General features: G+C 43.5%; 1 protein-coding gene across 3 annotated transcripts in view; it reads right to left on the bottom strand.

Annotated features, from left to right (window-relative positions):
* The window catches only part of ZNRF3 (zinc and ring finger 3), a 136,551-nt gene that overhangs the window by 80,654 nt on the left and 36,083 nt on the right, over positions 1-19,814 (bottom strand). The window contains exon 1 of one of the 3 annotated variants that reach the window (XM_033097330.1): positions 12,587-12,602. The exons of the other annotated variants lie outside the window; for them this stretch is intronic. Within the exon in view, the coding sequence (XP_032953221.1) occupies positions 12,587-12,589 (3 nt within the window). The 5' untranslated portion in view covers positions 12,590-12,602. Of the gene's footprint in view, positions 1-12,586; positions 12,603-19,814 lie in introns of those variants that run through there. 3 annotated transcript variants of the gene reach the window in all.

Raw genomic sequence — 19,814 nt, 5'->3', positions numbered from 1 at the left:
GTAAAACTCCAATACACGAGATGGACAAAAAGCAGGATTGCGCTGGGTGAAGAGGACCCGAAGCTACTCCTTGAGCCTCCTTGTTCCTGGGAGGGGCCCGGAAGCCGCTCCACAAAACGTGATCTGAAAACCATCCACAGTGCTTAGTGCTTCCCAAAATACGGGCCACGAACCACTGCCAATCCACAGAGAATTCTAGGTGGTACGCAGGTGGACTTCTAAAACAACAGACATTTATTTTTTTCTTACTGAATTAGAAAAGATACCCAGCAAAAATTCTTGATATGATAAAATTTCCTTCCAAAAATACCATTTTTCACCAATTCTAAGACACCATCAACCATAACATCTTTGAGTGGACAAGGAAAAACATTATTCTAGAATATGTTCTGGATTTTAAGACACTGCAATTTCGGAGATGATAAGATACCAAAAAAAAAAAAGCATCCAAGAATCAACAAAACAAGTTCTTCCCTTTTGAGAACTGTAGTCACTTTAAACAAAAATATTAAATAAACAATTAAATATATGGCACACAGATGTGGCAGAAATTGGGATGGTGTCGTGAGAATGACTAAACAATATAACAGCAGCACAGAGAGTACTGTGTGCCAGGCCCTTCTCTAGGTACTTTATATACCTGTACAGATTTAATCGTTAAAACAACCCTACAATGTGGCACCACAATCACCCCCATTTTCAGAGCAGTAAACTGCAGTACAATGAGGGTGGGTGACCTCCCCAATGTCACACACAAGTGCCGAGGCAAGAATCCCAACCCAGTACACTTGTGGGTCCCAGCTTCCTGCTGTTCGGAAGCCTCTGCAGAGAACTCCAGGTAAGCCCATGGAAACTGCCAGTATTCAACCATTTCAAACTTACAAAAAAGGCAAGTTCAGAGGATCCAACCTAACAGGCTTTAAGTGCCATTTGTTATATGTCCTATTAACGACTGACACCTGACTGGCTGGAGAGAAATATCCTTTCAGGATAGAGTGGAACCTCGGTCACCAGTGGCACCCCACTAACCCCAATCCAAAGCCTGAAAGTTTTGAAATATTCTAGAATGTTTATCCAAAGCCCCGTCCCTCTTTTTCACTCACGTTCCAGCCTCCAGAACCAACTGAAGGTCAGGAATACTTGTAAGAAAAAGGTATAAAATGAAGAAATACAAGCACACTCTTTTCTTAAACTCCAGGGTTGGCCCTCAAGTAATTTTAAAGCAACCTTAAGAGACAACTAATAATTCTCCAGATTGATCTTTCACAGGCTGTGGCCTCACCCCTGTCAAGCTGTGGCTGAACTAGCGGCTGGAGGGCAAAGCCATAACCCAGAGTTGGCCAAATACTCCTCAAGATGAGTGATTTGGGTTAAGGACACAGAATAGCAGGGGTTATGGCTAGGGTGGGTTTCTAAAAATAATTATGTATTAATCAACCTGGGAAGGAGGGACCTCCACCCACCATGCCTGGCTGGCCTGTTAGCACCTGCGTGCAGGCCTATACCCCTCACACCCTGAGCTAATCCACGCACTCTAAGATGAATGGGGCCCCTGGAGTTGTGCAATCTGCTGGCCCTTCTTGCACGTATGTAGAGAAGTGTCTCAGGTTTCTAATAACACTGGGCAAATGCCCAAAGAAGATCTGAAGTTAAGCAGAAACCTAATACACAATACTGTGATCATCAGAGAGGAAGGCAAGGAAAACCCTGGATCTTATTTTAGGAAAATGCTACCTTATTCTGACATTTGACTAAAAATACCTAAGAGTCAAGGACTTTTGAGTGGGTTAATACTCCTGGTTCTAAGACCAGCAGACCCTGATGTAGGAACCTTTTATTTTTACGTCTTTGTAACTTCCAAAGCTCATTCTCATTACTAATATAATTCCATTAACTCTTAATTCCAAAGAAGTTTTAAATACATACATTCTCAAACATGTTCTTTTTTTTTAATCATCAAAGCTGAGCACGAGAAAAAATTAACTCAAGCCAGAGAAGATTATCTTCCTAAACATTATGTTCCAATAGAAGTCAACTGCTCTTTTCCCTTAAGCAAAATAGAACACAACTATGCAGCGTCTTTTGTACTAGGTTTCCAAAATGTGAATGGGGACACTTTCCTGAAGTCACGAATATACAAAAGAACCAAACAAAATCTCAAAAAAACATGGAAATGAAAAACTCTCTTTGCTGAAAGGAACTGTTCTTTGTTGATAAAGGGAGGTTCAAACATATTTTAAATATTTTTAAACAAAGGCCTAGCTGATGTCCCTTAATCCATCCATCCAGCTCAACTTTCTGCCCAGGCAGCTGCTACAGTGGAGTGCCCATCCAGAAGGGAGGGCCAGAGGCATTTCCTTAGCATCCCACATTCCTGGGGGACACGGGACTTAGCAAAGTTAACAGCAATTTTCAACCTCCAATGCAAGTACAACAACATCTTCATAAAAGTTTTACAAGGACATCCTGGCAAGAACCAAACTACCACGAAGGGTAATGTTTCGGGGCCCTGAGCATTCCAGCAGCTCGCTTTTCTTGGCCACTTCTCCTAGCTGTGTGGTGCAAATAGGCGGTCAGCTGGGAACCCGCAGGAGGGTCCCATGGAGAAAGCACTTGGAGAAAATAAAGCCAAATATATCTACATTCTGGCTCGATGCTCCTTGCCCCGCAGGAAAGGGGAGCAAGTGGAGGCCAGTCAGATTTCAACATCTCCAATCGATGGAGGGAAGAGAAACAGCGGAAGAAGGAATGAGAGCAGGTCCATGGAGCCGCCTGTCTCTGGGTCTGACACCATCTCTCCATCCTTCCAGAAGACATTGCTCTCAACCTTGCATTTCTCATTCTGTGAGCATTACGGAACACTGCAGGACTCTCATACGGTGGGGGCCCATGTCACCCTGAGAGACATCCAGTGCACCTGTAGAACTAGGATTCAAGGTGAATAATAGGAACCACGGGGCCATAAGAGATCACAGTCAGCCTTGAGACCATCGTTAGTTTCCCAGGGCTGCCTTAACAAAGTGCCACAAACTGGATGGCTTAAACAACAGAAATTTATCACCTCACAGTTTAGGCTAGAAGTCAGAGATCAAGGTACCTGAGGGCTACAGGAGAATCTGTTCCATGCCTCTCCCCCAGCTTCCGGTGGGTTGCTAGCAATCCTTGGAATCCTTGGTTTATAGAATCATGACCCTTATCACTGCCTCCCATCTTCACACGGTATTCTCCGTGTGTGTGTGTGTGTGTGTGTGTGTCCACATTTTCCCATTTTATAAGGACACCAGTCATATTTGATCAGGACCCACCCTAATGATCTCATTTTAACTTCACTACCTCTGTCAAGATCCTATCTCCAAATGAGGTCACATCCCACTCTCTGTGGGTTAGGACTTCAACATGAATTTGGGGAGGACACAATTCAACCCGTAAGAGGGGCCCTTAGGAGAGCCACTGGTTGTTGAGAACCCTGTAAGAAGATATTAGCATTTTTAATCTTCAGCATCTCTTCCACAATAAACTACAGAAGCCAAAAGTCTACATCACGATGCAGGAATAAAAATGAATAATTTTTTGCAAGTGGGTGGAAAGATGTAGGAGAGAAACACAGCCAAGGTGCCATCACAGGGGGAAACAAGGAAAAATGAGGTGTAAAATGACACATTCATAGACTGTTTTTGGCAGAGGCCTGTTGCCAGTAGCTATACAGTAGACTCTCAGAGTTTGGCAAGATATAAAAGAGGACGAGGCCCAAAATACATTAATGGCCCAGCTATGGCTTTAGATGGAATCATAATTGGCTGGGAAACAGGGCTCACCTTACAAGTCCATGGACTGCTATGTTTGAGTCACCTGCCATTCAGTGAGGATTTACATGGCAAAGATCAGGTCACTGCCAGCCACTGGCCCTGGGCTGGAACTAGAAACCAGTCTAGGGTTTTCAGAGTAAGGAGTGCCCTGAGACACAGATACATGGGCCACTGTTTTTTCAAACTCAAACCATGAAATAAGGGAAACAACACATTTGGCAAAAGTGGGTGAAGAGGGTCCTTTTCTTGGAAGGAAAAAAAAGGAAGAAGAAAATGGGAAAGCATTTTATTTTCAAAAGAGCCTCAGTGGTGATAGCTTTGTGATTTTGAAGACTGGGAAGAATGACGCAACTAGAACGCACATTGTACTATATTCTGTATCGTCTCTATCATCATGCAAGTTTATGCTAACATTCTCGGATAACAGAGAGGCAAAGGCCTTCAAAACTTTATTCCAATTTCCATGAAATGTCATCTAACCCAGCCGTTCTCCAAGTCCACCTGGAAGCCCCTTGGAGGGGAGAGAGGGGGAAGGATACTTAAAACATTTTCAGGGAAACTGTGAGGACCAAACTGTTTTTGTAATAATACGAAGACATTATCTGCCTTTTACAACGTGCTGACATGTACACGGGTGGTGTGACAGCAATGGTGAGAAAACTGTTGCATGAACCAAGGCAGTGGCATCAAACTACACACTCTTGATGATTGTATACTTGCAATTTAAAAAAACACGGAAGTTTCCTCAAGAACGTTGATGAAGCAATATTGATGAAGAATACTGATGAAGTAATAACTGCTAATTGTATTAGCTTTCAACACCTGAGTACATGCTTTTTAATATTCTATGTGACAAAATGGGAAGTATGCAAAGAGCACTTCCATTGCATACCAAAGTAAGACGTTGCTTCAAGATCAAGTACTCATGTAATTGTGAGTTGCAAGCTAAACTAGCCATTTTTTATGGAACACCATTTTTACTTAAACAAAAAAAAAATGACCAAGTATGATTACATAGATGGGTATAGGGCAGACATTTTTTCAAAACTGAATGAAGCGAGCATGTCACTTCAAAGAAAACAATTGACAATATTTGCTGCCAATGATAAAAATTGAGCTTTTGAGCAAAATTAGAACTTTGGGAAATTTATATCTATCACCAGGAGCTTGACAGAATCCTAATATTTAAAGACTTTTCTATTGAGATAGATGAGGGTATTAGGAAAACTGATTTTTTAATAGTGTATAATGAAATGTGTCAGCATTTAGAAGAGCTGCCTGACTCAGTGTATCAGTATTGTCTAAATGACAAAGGCATAATGCAAAATCATTTATTAATAAAAGATCCATTCAAAGTGCAAGAGAGACCAATGGATTTCAATGTAAAATAATATGAAGAGTTCATCCATATGGTTTCAGATTCCACATTACAACTAACCTTTAAGAAACTACCTCTTGTTGAGTTTTTATACGGTATCAAAGAGTGTCCACAATGATCTTAAGACGCTAATAAAATAGTCCTCCCTTTTCCAACTGCATATTTGTAAGGCCAGATTTTTTTCATATACTTCAATCAAAGCATATCTCAACAGACTGGGTACAGAAGTAGATGTGAGAATCCAACTGTCTTCTATTAAGCTAGATATTAAAGAGATTTAAACAAACTATAAGGGGTGGCTGGTTAGCTCAGTTGGTTAGAGCGCGGTGCTCTTAACAACAAGGTTGCCGGTTCGAACCTCACATGGGCCACTGTGAGCTGCAACCTCCACAACTAGATTGAAACAACTACATACTTGACTTGGAGCTAATAGGTTCTAGAAAAACACACTTAAAAAAGTAAAAAATATATAAAACAAGGCCACTCTTTGCACTATATTTTCCAAAATAAAAGTTTCATAAAAAGTGTTATTTTAACATGTAATGGGTTTGCTATTGTTTTTAAATGTATTTAAAAATTAAATATTTTAAAAGTTTGTTTTAATTTCTCACATGGCAAATATGGGTAGATATAACCCACATAAAGAAATTCTCGTTGTGGTGGTTAACATTTTAAGAGCGTTAAGAACTCTTACAATTCAACAATACAAAGAATAACCCAATTTAAATGGATAAAAGATCTGAGTAGACATTTCTCCAAAGAAAATATACAAATGGCCAATAAGCACATGGAAAGATGTTCAACATCATTAGCCAGGAGGGAAATGCAAATCAAAAACCCTACGAGATACCGCTTCAGACCTACTAGGATGACCACAATCAAAGACAGACAGCAAGTGTTGATAAGGCTGTGGAGAAATAAAAGTTCCAATGTAAAATGGTGCAATCACTTTGGAAAACAATCTGGTAGTTATTCAAAACATGAAACATAGTTACCTTATGACCTAGCAATTCCACTCACAGGTTTATACCCAAGAGAAATGAAAACATGTCCACACAAAGACTTGTATGTGACTGTTCATAACAGCATAACCAGAGAGGAAACAACTCAAATGATCATCAATGAACGAATGAATAAAATGTGGTATCCATACAATGTACTATTATTCAATAATATATGGTTGATAATAGGATACCAATTGAAAGAAGATTACATCTCGACACCTGTGGATTCCCACATGCACCTGTGTATTCAAAATAGAAGAGTGTCAAAAAAACTGAACTGAACCATCTCAAGAGAGCCAACCCTAACCTTACTAGTCCCTCCCACATGATGAACCCAACAGAAACTAGTTGTACCCACATTTCAGCATTCTGGATGGACCTCTCAGTGCCTTCCTAGGAAATGACTGCTATATTTATCTTCCTCCCAGCCTTCTGCATTCCCCAAGTAATGGGTGACAGTGAGGGCTGAAGAAACAGAAGGTTTGTCAGCTCATGATTTCATAGCTACTGATCCCTCTAACTCAGCCAACCTCATAGTCAAGTTTGCATCAACAGACGGTACAGACCTTTCTACCCTCAGCAGCCATCACCTGCTACTGACAAACACAAATGAAACCCACTCTCCAGTCCCCAAAATCCTCTCCCACCACTCGGATGCCCCTAGACAACCTGCTCATAGAACCATCATCTACTAACACGTGTCATTCTTCCCAAATCACAAATATTTCCAAATAAAGATAGGGTCCCTAACAAGTGACTTAACTACCAACGAGCAGCAAGGCTCCCAAAGCCCAGTGCCATCCATCCAGCTTTAGCAAATGGACAGTCCAGCTGGGCTGTGCCAAAACCAACAGATCCAAACACCAGTACCCATTCTCTAGGAAGTCATTTGGAAAGCAAGCATTACTGCATGATTACAAAAAATGGTATATGATTTTATTGACTCCCTGCTAAGAGACAGAACTTCCTTTTGGATAAAACTACAACTTGCTAAAGCTGCAAAGCCATTTCTCTCATACAAAGATGATGGTGGCATTAATTAAATTAAAAAAAACCTACAAGGACATTCTAATGACAAAAAAAGCAAAGAACAGAAGCATTTTTTTTTTTTTTTTTAGTTCTCTTACTTAAAAATACTAAGCTTTAAATGAAAATATCCTCAATGTACTCTTTTAGGGGTAGGGAATGAAAAGAAAAAACAACCTTCTCAGCAATACCTACCTGTTCATTGAAGAACTTAGAATATGAAGAAAATTAATGTACGCACCCCAAAATCTCATTGCCAGAGAAAAAACTGGGAGGTAGAATTTAGAATTTCATTATAGTCTTTTTTTTCTACACATGCCACACATTTTTTTCTCATTTTTTTTAATTAAACAAAATTAGTATCATATGACATATTGCATTATATACTGCTTTGTTCACTTAGAGCATTTTTCCTTGATATTAAATAGTCTCAAACAATTTTAATGTCCTCATCGTACCGTACTATATGAAAAAAAGTACTATCGCTTAACCAGCCTTGACTGTTAGATATTCTCACTGTTGTCAATTTTCTATCATTAATAACATGTTAGTGAACATCCTCACACAAAAACCTTGGTATGCATCCCTGAAGATTTAAGGCTAAATTCCTAGAAGAGAAACTGATAAAGGTACTGCAATAAGCAACCTCCCACTAGCAGTGCCTAAAAGCATCTATTTTCTTTGCCTTTTTACTAAAATGGGTGCTGATATCATTTTAGTCTTTGCCACTTGGGTCGGGGGGGAAATGACTCATTTTTGTTTTAGTCCAGGGTTCTTTCGGAAACTTTGCTGTCCCATCCTTGTCCCCACCTTGTCCAAGGCAAGTCCACTGAGCTAAACAGAAATCCACACACTAGCTGTGCACTGCACACCAGGAGCCGTCCACGCAGGCTGGGGGCCACACATCAGGGATCCTGCTGCTTTTAAAAGAGAGAGAAAAAACCTCATGCTTTGGGGGAACATAGGGGTGTTCAAATGTGTGGAGATTTAGGTAATTTGGCAAATCCCAGAGCTCAGATTACATCAGGAAGCAAGTTTGGTGCCAAAAAACACTTGAGGAGCAGAGAAAAGAGCAAATGGTGCCCTCCCCAACTCCTATGTGTGTTAATCACATTATAATAAAAATAAGCAGTAAATCAAATAGCTTCAATAACGAATCTCTATAGCATCTAGTTCCAAACTGTCTCACAACTTGGGCAGTTCTATACACTTCAAACTGTGTTTGCTTCAGCACAAATATCCATCCCCTCCCCAAACCTCATATTCTCCAAACCTCATATTCTGGAAAGAGAAAACACAGGCTGTGGGACGCTGGGAACCCTAAAAGAAATGTGCTAACAACAGGCCCCTACCCTCAGCCTGGTAAATCTCTCATCTATAATCCAACATGAGAGACAACAGGCAAACAGCAAGAGGTCATCTTCAAAGAACCGGTTGCTACGGGAAGCAAGTGTAGAGGCAGCAAGCATGCCCCCATCAAAGTCCGGCAGCTGCAGAAGAACCACAAAGGTACAGCTCCCCTCAGAGCAGAGCAAGAATGGGGTGGGAGGGGGTTTCTGGGGGAGGCGGACAGGAGGAGGAGGAAGGGGAGAGAAAAACATCAGACTGGCAGCAGCTGCCCAGTGGGACATAAAACCTGGTCGTTTTGTGTTGTTCAATCTGGGGGAAAGCAGGGGAAAGAAGAAAATATAAGATAGGACTTCATGAAGTTGCCTTTTTGAGTGCTAGTCAAATCTTTTGGCATACCTGATGGATGTCCAGATAACGCCCAGAGCTACGGAAATAGAAACAGCCGTTTGTGATAAAACGGCAAGTACCAGCTTTACGCACGATTTCAGTACAAATACGATCATTGCTTGGGAGAAAAATCTCTGAATCCTTATCTAAAATGACGGCTTCCCAACAGGGCAACATCAGCCATACAGAAGAGGGGACCTACCACTTGTCCATAGAATCAAAATAGCGGAATCCAAAGGTACCCCTTAATTTGGATAAAAGCTGCCGTCATTTTTCCAGGTGAAAGACACAAGAGTCAATGGACTTCACTGCCCCCGATGGATATCTCAAATAGTCCCTTTCACATTTGAGACCTCTGACCCCAAATGCAGCACTGGGCCCGGGGAATCCTACAAGACTCAGAGGGAAGAGACTGCTAGAGAATCAAATCAAGTTCCACTCCATTCTGACCTTGGGATGTTAAGAGACTTGCCCCACGTCACCCAGCTCATCACCTAGAAGCCAGGTCTTCCAGCTCCCAGGTTGAAGTTCCTTATCTACTAATGGGCAAAAACGATGAAGGTCTAGGAACAAAAAGGCGAGGGGCTAAAAGCTTGGTCTTCATTCTTCACTTACTTTCTGGCCGCTACTAAATGGCTTGATGTACTTGTATAAAAGTGCTGGGTCTCTCTCCTCTTCCAAAATAGAACTGTCCATCTGTTGTTTTTTTAGCGGGTTTTCACAGAAGTCAGGCCCAGGCAGGTGGACACATCTGTATGTCCTTGCTCCAGCTCTCTGTTGAGAAAACGCTCAGCCCCTCAAAGAAGGTATCATTTTGCTCAAAATGATTTCCTGCAACAGGTGAGAGGTTCGTAGGGCTAGATGTACACACACAAAGGGTTCAGGCCTGAAACTGGATCACAGAACTATATCCCATGTGGAAGGGCAAAGCTAACATGGCACGGTGATTTCTTCCAGTGTAAATACTCATGAACCAAAGACTTATGCAATCTGTTTTTATCAATGGATCTGTCTTCACCACATTTTGCAGATAGAAAATGTGCCGTGTTAGAAACAAAAATCAAACAATATTTCAATGGCTTTCAGTAGGCCAAGACTTTATCTGTGTTTGTCCTCCGCCAAGTAGAAAAGAGTAAACATGAAATTTTTTTTATAAACTGAAATACACCCCTGAATTAAAAATCAATAAATATAAATTTGCACTTACTTCAGACACCTTACTGCCACACAGCTAGTGAACAAGAGAGCACACCAAAGAGCCTCATAATTTTCTTCCTTAGCTGCCACTGCTACCATCACGTCGAGCTAATCCTTTTTGCAGTGATAGGATTTCTACGAATACTATTTCTTCTCTTGCTTTTTTTTTAGTGTCAGAGGAAAACAGAAGCGAGGAGAGACGCAGATATTTATTTACATGAAGAAAGACTTCCTGAGGCCCTTCTACTTCTGTCTCTAAAGAAGTTAGAGAATTGAAGACAGAAAAGGAGAAATGAAAAAGAATTTCATGACGGTGATTTAAGGGCCTGAAAAGACACAATTGTCCATCAAATGAACAACCTCAGTGAAATAAATTTGTTATATTTGGTCATTTCTATATTAGGGGCGAAGGAGGCTGAAAACATTAGAAGCTTCTGGTAGCAATGGTAAGTTATGGAGAGGGAATCCCTGCTGGTTGCTCTCCTTTACACTTCACAACTGGAGAGTAAGAGACTCAACCCAACCCCCTCCCCCAAAGACTCAAACTTGCTCCTGCCCTCTGGGCCTTCGAAGAAGACAGAAGCAGACGAAGAAAGAGGAAGACCTCCGTGGCCCCAGGTCAGGCGCTGGCAACCTCTGAAGGGGAGGGCAAGGGCCTCTGAAAGGCCAGATTAAGTCTGAATGGAAGAAGAACCTGTGATTAAGTTTTCTGAATAGTTGGCTCTCTTAGGGCGAGCAAACGCCTTCAAAAAAAAAAAAGGGGGGGGCAGAAACCTAGTGTGGCTCTGTAACTGCCCCTCAGAAAGAGGCATCCTGCTCCTTGAAACTAGGAGAGTGGATTTTCACATACTCCGCAAGTCAAGCCTACTTTCCAACTTAAGTGTGGAGTTCAGCTGATTTTCCAGAAGGAGGAAAAAATAACACTGCCATACTTCTCAAGATTACTATTTAGACAGTTCAGGTTGACATGAAACATGTTTTAACCACCAATCCCCCAGGACAAACTTCAAAATGTCTCCAAGCCATTACACAGCACAGAAATTACTCTTTAACTCTCGTAGCCTCTTCTTCTACCTAAACTTCTTTGTGGTATTAGTCCAGCTTCGCAGCCCCAGAATCCTTGCCAGAATGGTCTCTATGCCAAACATGAGTAGGGAAGGAAAAGAGCAAACGGCATGTTATCTAACCTGTGGCAGCCTGGTCAGAATGGTCCTGGCTACACAAGGCGTAGGCCTGCTGAGGTTTTGTTCTGCTTCTCTAACGGGAGGGAGGTAGGGGGGGAATGTCAACATAAATCTTTCCTCCCAGTGAGAGACGAGGATTAGGTTAATTCATAACACAGGCCACTCATATATCAAGATATAAGTCATTAACAATCTTGTTGAACAAAATGTTCAATGACCCTTCTATGTTAAAAACTCAAGTTTGGGTGTAAAAGGCTAATGTCTAAAAAACCGGGCGGGGGGGGGGGGGGGGGGGGGGGGGAGGGCGTAGGATGATTGGGAGAGGTGGAAAAAACTGTCCAAAACCGTAATGTTTAAACTCGACCCATCTTGGCACGTAGGATGTGAGCCCCTTCTATTGCATGTGGCTCTGCAACTAATACTTAATGTTTCCATTAAACTGCAGGGGACACAAGAATGAAAGGCACAGCTTCTGCCCTCCAAAGAGACTAGTTACACAGAGAAGGCAAATAAAATGTATACAGGAGTGAGGGTTAGGTGCCAAGAGCCAGGCCCATTAAGAGAATGATCATAGGGGCGGCCGGACGGCTCAGGTGGTTAGAGCGCGAGCTCTGAACAACAGGGTTGCTGGCTCGATTCCCACATGGGCCAGTGAGCTGCGCCCTCCACAGCTAGATTGAAGGACAATGACTTGGAGCTGATGGGCCCTGGAGAAACACACTGTTCCCCAATATTCCCCAATGAAATTTATAAAAAAAAAAAAAAAGAGAGAGAGAAAGAGAGAGAATGCTCTGAGAATGCAAAGGGGTTCTGGGAGTGCTTCAGGATTTGACCTTGAGAGATAAAAGACTGGGCGATTCGGTTCCTTCTTTATTTCTATCTGGAACTTTCCAAGGGTTTTTAAAGGCAAGTTTCCATTTAGCAACTGATCTGGCAGAAATTATACATTTATATTTATTAAGCCCATTAAGCATATGAAATCCTTACTATATACTTATGTATTTATTAAGCATAACAATAGCTAGTGCTTAATAGGTATTTATTTAATCTTAACAACCATAAGGAAGTATTTTTTAAGATACTCGTAACAAAAACTCAGAAAGGTTAAATGCCTTGCTCAGGGTCACTCAGCTAAAAAGCAACTCTCAGAACTAGAACTCAGGTCTGATGCTATCCCGCCATCTGCACGGCATCCCCTCCTCCAGGGGATGTCGAAAACCCACCAGTAACGTCTGTCGCCAGCGTAGCACTTACCATACAATTACTTGTTTATATGCAAGTCTCCTCAACTAGAAGGAGTTCCTTTGAAGACATTCTTCACCTTCCCATTCCAGCACTGGGCGTGGCACATAAGAAAGCTGAACAAATGAACAATGTCACAGTAAGCTGAGTGGCCTGTGGCACCCAAAACGCTGAGAAGCAGAGAGCCTGCTTCAGCTCGAAAGTCATCAAAGCCTTTTCCTCACTTAACCTCCCTCTCAGTTTCCTCATCTGTTAATAGGGATAATTATGATACCTGTCTCATAAGGTTGTTTTGATAACTGTGTTAGATAATATATGCTAAATGCTTGGCAGTGCCAGGAACAGGCTAAGTACCCCCACAGAAGAGGGCAAATAATCTCTAACCTCCAATGCAAGATAAAAGAAAGGTGTGCCAGACCTCACCTTTAATCTACTAGATTTAAAATCCGGAAGCTGATAAGATATTATTAAATTTTAAAAGGGACAAAACAATGTGTACTACCCATTAAAACACAATAGGGAAAATAAATAAAAATACAGTAACATATAAAAAAAAAACACAATGAGGGAGATTTAGATATACTGATACAGAAAAACTTTCAAGACATATTTAGATGAAAAAAGCATGTCTTCAAATAAGGGGTGTGTGTGTGTGTGTGTGTGTGTGTGTTTACATGCATGTACAAGTATATAGGAAAATACTCTGAACTATGTAAGGAATAGGATGGGAAGAGTAAAGATGGCTTTCACTTCTGTCTCCACGCAGTTCTGACGTTTGAATCTTATTATGAAAATACATTCATGTATTTTTATTGAAAGTATTAATAGCGTGGAATTTAGTTAACAGTAATGTACCAGTGTTGGCTCCTTAGTTGTGACAAATGTACCATAATACATAATAATATATTCACAGTAAGAGAAACTGGGTGCAGAGTTTACAGGAACTCTCTGTTTTTTCAACCTGTCTGTAACTCTAAAACTATTCTAAAATGAAAAGTTTGTTTCTTTAAAAAGCAGTAATATGTATAGCATCGAACTATCTTTGCTTTTAAGAACATGTCCGTACTGTAAGTATATTTCATTACACTCTAAAACGTGCACAGTGTTTTGAGGAACAAGACTGAAGATGGGGCTCATTCCGTGTGCTTCCCACATCAGCGGTTCTCAAAGGGCGGCTGCCAGGTCAGCGGTAACAGCAGCATCTGGGAACTTACTAGAAATGCAAATTCTCAGGCTCCAGGGGCCACTGAATCAGACACTCTAAAGGTAGGGCTGCAGGATTCTGAGGCACACATGAGTTCTAGATCACAGAAACTGGTTTTGTAACAAGTGTCACTTTTATAGTCAACACAATAGAACAATGAAACGTGAAAAGGGGTCAGTATGTTGATGGATGGATAGCATTTTAAACCAGACACATGCCCTGACACGGTACACGCACCGGGAGGCAGGCACAGGTCAGTCCCAACTGGAACTTACCCATTCTGTCCATCCCTCTCTCCCTACCACCCCAAGCCGGCTTCCGTAGGGGACTCGGGGAGACCTACAGAGACAAACCTCAGATAAGTAAGTCTGGTATGGGGCTTTTTATTTTTTATTTTTTAAAAATTACTGTAAGAGAAAAGTTTGTTGGCAGCAGCTTATCATCTTCATCTTCAAATTGATAGTCTCCAGTCTCAGTTTTATATTTACGGCACCGGCCAGGGCACGACAACTAACAGTATAAGAGGTAGAGACTCATCTTCATAATCAAAAAAAAAAAAAAAAAAAAATCCTACACCTGTATGTAGTGGCAGCTCAGATGAACAGGGTACCACATTAGATCCTAAGTCCTGGCTTTGGAAGGGCTACTCAAGTCTTTCTTCAATCCTATTCTGAGGTCCAGGAGTACAAAAGACCCGTGAAATTTATGTTTCAGCTCCATTCTCAGAGGTACTCAGGGGCTGCTATTATCTGCTGGCTAAGCTCTTCGAAAGCCACGGTACAGAAAAGCACAGAAATCCAACCTTAAAAAGTTACTTTAAAAATTACTACCTCCTAGAGCCAAGGGGGGTTGGAGTGGGACAGGAGCAAGGAGACTGACTGGAAGTTAGCCACCCACGACCGAGCTGCTACTCGGGGCACCTTCATGGGCCCAGAGAGCGAGGGTCACATTCCCAGGCGCTGAGCCTGCTGCGGTGCCAGGGCAGCTGGTGAGCGGGCCTCAGAATTCCAAGTGCCAAGGCACTAGGACCTGAAAGGCGTTGGGGCCTGCCACGGATGTTCTCCTGGGCTAGGGGACAGCTGTTACCAAGGTGGGGACTGCACAGGTGGGGCACATTGTGGAGGCATGACAGCCACAAGCCCCCGGCTGTACAGATAGAAGAGATGGACCAAGGTAGAAAGACCACCTCGGGCCCAGGTCCGGGTCATGGCTGAGTCAGGTCAGGATTTTCAGCCAGAGGATAAAGAGAATAAAACTGGAGTGATGGGAGACCACTCTCCTTGATCGGGGACCTAAGGCTGAAAGACCTTGGTGTGAGTTTGAGAGCAGCAGTGGGCGGAGATAACAATAAAGGTGCCAAGGTGAACGAAAATAGTGGCGCTTGGGGCTAAGGGACTGATGCAGAGAAACCTATGCCACGGAGAACAGGGAATCTAGCTTCCTAAAGTACCTTGACTTTGCCTCATACTGAACTCCCTGAACTCCTCTCACACTGCAGAGGGCACAGGATAGGCCGTCCAGGGGGTTCAGTGCACATGAGTGGTGAACGACAAAAAGTACAAGCAGTGCTTCTTGAGGCAAAAAGATCATCTCGCTATCTATCTGCCTCCTGGATTAGTGAAGTAGTTCGGACTCCAGATGGGGGAGCCTCTTTGAAGACCCTAAGAGACAAACCCCAGTGGCAGTAGCCACTAGTGGAAGTATGCAGTTTAGGAAAATGGATTCTATCATAAACCATAGCGATGAAATTGTAGAAAATCATTTCTGCAGCCACCAGACACTGGAACCCTACAAAGCTTGGAGGAGAGGGGAGGAGGCGCTGAGCCGGGGCAGCTGGCAAGATGTGTTGGTGTGGGCAGGCCAGCCTCCAAGGTTACAAAGACAATCATCTTGACCTCAGGGAGTGGAGTCTGGTGAGTCTACTTCAAGCAAAGAGCCCAGAATAAAGAGAGATGAACCGAGGACATGGGCAGAGTACCCCAAAACCAAAGCCACAGAAGAGTAATGCTAAGGTCAGGACAGAGTGATGGGAAACCTGAAAACGATGGAGTTTTACCACATGGGACATGGAGGTGGGCTGCCTGCAGGGACAGAGCAGATCACATGACAAGGACTGTCACAGTGGTGCCTCTAGGGACAAAGGACAGGCACATACGGGCAGGGTCTGTGTGCTGGAATCTGAGGTTGAAGAAACAGATATTCAGAAATTTCATTCTAGAAGAGCCTCATTAGGACAACAACACAGGAAGAAACAAAAATCATGATGGCCATATTCAAAAACACAGGGCAATGCCTAAAGCTTAAAGAGAAGTGAAACCTGGGAGCTTAAGACACGTGCCATTCCCCTACCAATGCCTGGGAGTGTCCTGCTTCACCCAATCTGAATTGGAAGCCATGATGGGGGTGGTTTGGGTGCCCTGGTGTTCCCTGCTATAATCAGAGAAGCCCTGGGTAAGCAAGTCAAGGAACGGGGTGCACGGATAAATGCAAAGAAAGGAAAAACCAGGGGCAACCGGATGGCTCAGGTGGTTAGAGCGCGAGCTCTCAACAACAAGGATGCCGGTTCAATTCCTGCATGGGATTGTGGGCTGCGCCCCCTGCAACTAAAGATTGAAAACGGCGACTGGACTTGGAGCTGAGCTGCGCCCTCCACAACTAGACTGAAGGATGACTTGGCGCCCTGGAGAAACACACTGTCCCCAATAAAAATAAAAATTAAAAAAAAACAGACATCCAGCTGGTTACAGTGGTATCTACAGGAAGAAGAGTAGGGTGGGAGGGCTTCTTTTTCATCTATATACTTCTTCACATATTAGATTTTAATGTGTACGTCTTCTTGCATTATAGGAGTAATAACTTAAAACAAAACAAAAAAATTTTTTAAACAAAATTTAAGGCCAAAAGTACAGGGGAACCCGCGTGATGGCTATCAATGAAGGGCTTTTGATGCCAAGTCTCAATGCACCTCATCAGCTCTTTTTCCAAAGGGTATTTAAGAGTAAATAAGAGGCAGAGAGAAACGGCCACTCCAAAGCACTCTATATAGAAACAGGCTAAAATTTTATGGGGCCCGCTAGGCTGAGAAGCTATTAGACGCCACAGCGCCAAAGCAGCTAGGTGGCAGAGAAAGCACTCCAGAGGAGCTATTCAAGAGCCGCCAAGGTCTTCCCATTTGCAAGTTTGAAAGTACTTTTGTTCTTCTCCGGGTTTCAGTTTCTGGGTCACTCAGCCTTTTGTTAATAACCAAATGAACACATCTGCAGTAGAGCAGTTCCCCCTATATTTGTCCCCCCACATATGAATGACCTAGAGGGCATTAATACCTTCGGTTCTTAAACAAAAGCATTTGACTGTGTTTAACTGCACTTACCATCATTCCATCTCCACAAAGCAACTTTGATGACTGTCCCAAATAGGAAATGAGGTATCATTTATCATTACACAGTAAAATAATTACTATAGCCCTCTCCCTGATTCAGGTGAGAGACGAGGGTGGGGGAGGGAGGGAGAGAAGTGGGGGAAAGAGAGGAGAGAGAGAAGAAAGTGAGATTGAAGAGGGGAGAAGGGAGGAAGAGAAAGAGAGGAGGAGAGGGGAGAGACAGGGAGAGATGGGGGATGGGTGAGAGGGGGGCGCAGAGAGAGAGAGAGAGAGAGAGAGAGAGAGAGAGAGAGAGTTGGAGGACGAGGGGTGTTGACAGGAAGTTACAAAATGTCAAGAAGGCAAACTCTATGTAGCCACAGGCCAGTGTTTCTCCCGCATAATCAAGAATCTTCCCTGGTTGAGGCCTAATGTCTATTCTCATCCTGTTCTAGCATCTCCTCAGAGGAAAAACAAAGCTTGACTGCCAGAAAACGTTCCAAGTAATTGTTGATAACAGATAACAGCAGAGGAAGCCCTCTGGTTAATGTTTAAACATGGCAGAAGTAATGTTAACTCCTTAATAGTTAAGATGCCCACCAGAAGACTCAAATATTTGCTCAATGGGCCTGTGGCTCCTCAGGAACACTGAGTGCTTCATTCAGGTTCAGGAACGTTCTTTGCTTTCAGGGTTGCAGGTGCAGAGGCCTTCTCCTCTGCTCAGTCTTGCCTCTCAGCCGGAGTTACTGCAGGGCACAGCAGCAGGTGACAGAGTACGAGTACACTCACAGAGCGCCCCAGTGTTGCTGGGTGGCCACTACATGTTCACACTGCCTGAGATTCTGTACATGCTGATAGGGACCCGGTCATCTGCAAAACAGACATTCTGCCTTCACTCCAAAGGCAGCAGAAACCAGGAAAAGCCAGGTTGCCCAGGATTCATGCCCATCACTGGTCAAAGATCAAAGAGGCAACTGGTTACATTCTTAACAATGTTAAGTGTTTTGTTTTGTTTTTAATTCAAACCAGGAGAGACTTTTGAGATGCAGGTCTCATTTTACAGGTGAGGAAACCAAACCCAGGAGAAGTGAGGAGGCTCTCCCTGGCTAAGGTAAGCATCAGCTCTTCCACCTCCCTCTGCCCCACGCAGACCTCCCTCCTTCTCTGCCTTCCTCCTTGATTTCAAATGGGCCTTCAGTGATGAGCAAGTGTGCGGCTGAATGGGTCCTCTCCGCGCTTGAGCAGGTAAGGTTATCAGCTGAGCCTCAGCTACAGGTATCACACCAACCAGTCCCTCCCACAGCCTTTGCTCTGAATTGGCCCCACGCTTAGCTTAGCCGCCGGCCTGCACTGTCCTTCCTGGAGTCCTCCCAGGCTGTCTCCAGTGATGACGCCAAACTCATGTCTCCCCGTCACGCGTTCTACCTTCTTTGACCACAGGCACCTACCTCGCCTGTCTTTTGCCATTTGACCAAAGCTTAGCTACGCCTCGATCACACATGCTCTTTCCATGTCTCACCCAGTGGAAACGGGCAGGAAGAATCCCTGATTCCAGGATGACAACGTGCTGGGACCTTGGTTGGTTCCCACAGGAAAATGTCGGCTCTGTGAGGGTAGAGGCTTTTGTCTTTTCCACTGCAGTATCCCTAGTGCCTAATATATAGTGCCTGGACGGACGGACGGGCGGATGGATGGGTGGATGGGGTCCCCTAACAAAGTAGTAGCCTCCTTGATTGTCTTTCCCCTTTTGTCAATTCCCATGTCAAAACAGTAATGTTGGCTTAAGGTGGAATTTGTGCTATACTAATAATAATTTACACTAATAATCCCATGGTTTCCCTGATGCTAACTGCTACACAATTTCAGTCTTCTTCAGGTTACACAGGTATTCACAAAGCAACTTATTTACCTACTAGGCCAAGTCTAGCTTCCCTTGGGGGCCAGGGAGGAAGGTTACAAAGAGCCTATTTTATGCAGGCTCAGGATCAGTACAAGACTCCTCTAACCATTCAACCGGCCCCAGACTCTGGCAGACAGCTCCAACACTGGTCAACCTGCTGATGAAGAAAGAAAGCTGCATCCTGGCAAAAAATAAATAAAATGTCTTACTTTCCAAAAGACCATGAAGTGTTACACTGAGACAATTCCTTCTTTTCCTCCAGGATGGTGCAGTCCTCACCAATTACTCACTTTGTATTCGCGTCAAAACATGGGTAAAGGACCCATGATGAGCACCCTGGCTGCCTCTTACCCTCCAGCCAAGCCACTGGTCCTCCCACCTCCTGCCCCCTCATCCCTGCCTGCTCTCTGGGTTCACCACTGAGAAGCTAGAAATCTCCATTCAAGCAAGACCTATGCCAAAGACCCAGTCTTGTCACGTGGCTTCACCATCAGCGTGATAGGAGCCCAGAGCTCTCTCCTCAGGAGTGGGTATGAACGGACACAGGGCAAAGCCTCTTCCGCTTCCTATTCTGGCCAAAAGCTCTTACTGTGAGGGTCCAAGTGTTCTGTGGTCAAAGAGCAAGAAGCAGCCAACACATCCTCAGAAGAGCAAATCCATTCTTGGGCTCAGCCATGGCTGGGTCCTTCATAACATACCAGTGTCCCAGGGAACATTTACAAAGGCATATCCTGTTAAGTGACCTGTGAGTAACCTGCAGGATAACCTTCTCAGTAGT

The sequence above is a fragment of the Rhinolophus ferrumequinum genome, chromosome 25, assembly GCF_004115265.2.
Source record: "Rhinolophus ferrumequinum isolate MPI-CBG mRhiFer1 chromosome 25, mRhiFer1_v1.p, whole genome shotgun sequence".
Taxonomy (NCBI): Eukaryota; Metazoa; Chordata; class Mammalia; order Chiroptera; family Rhinolophidae; genus Rhinolophus; species Rhinolophus ferrumequinum.
Note: the sequence above shows the minus strand (reverse complement) of the source record. Positions and strands in the feature narration are given on the sequence as shown.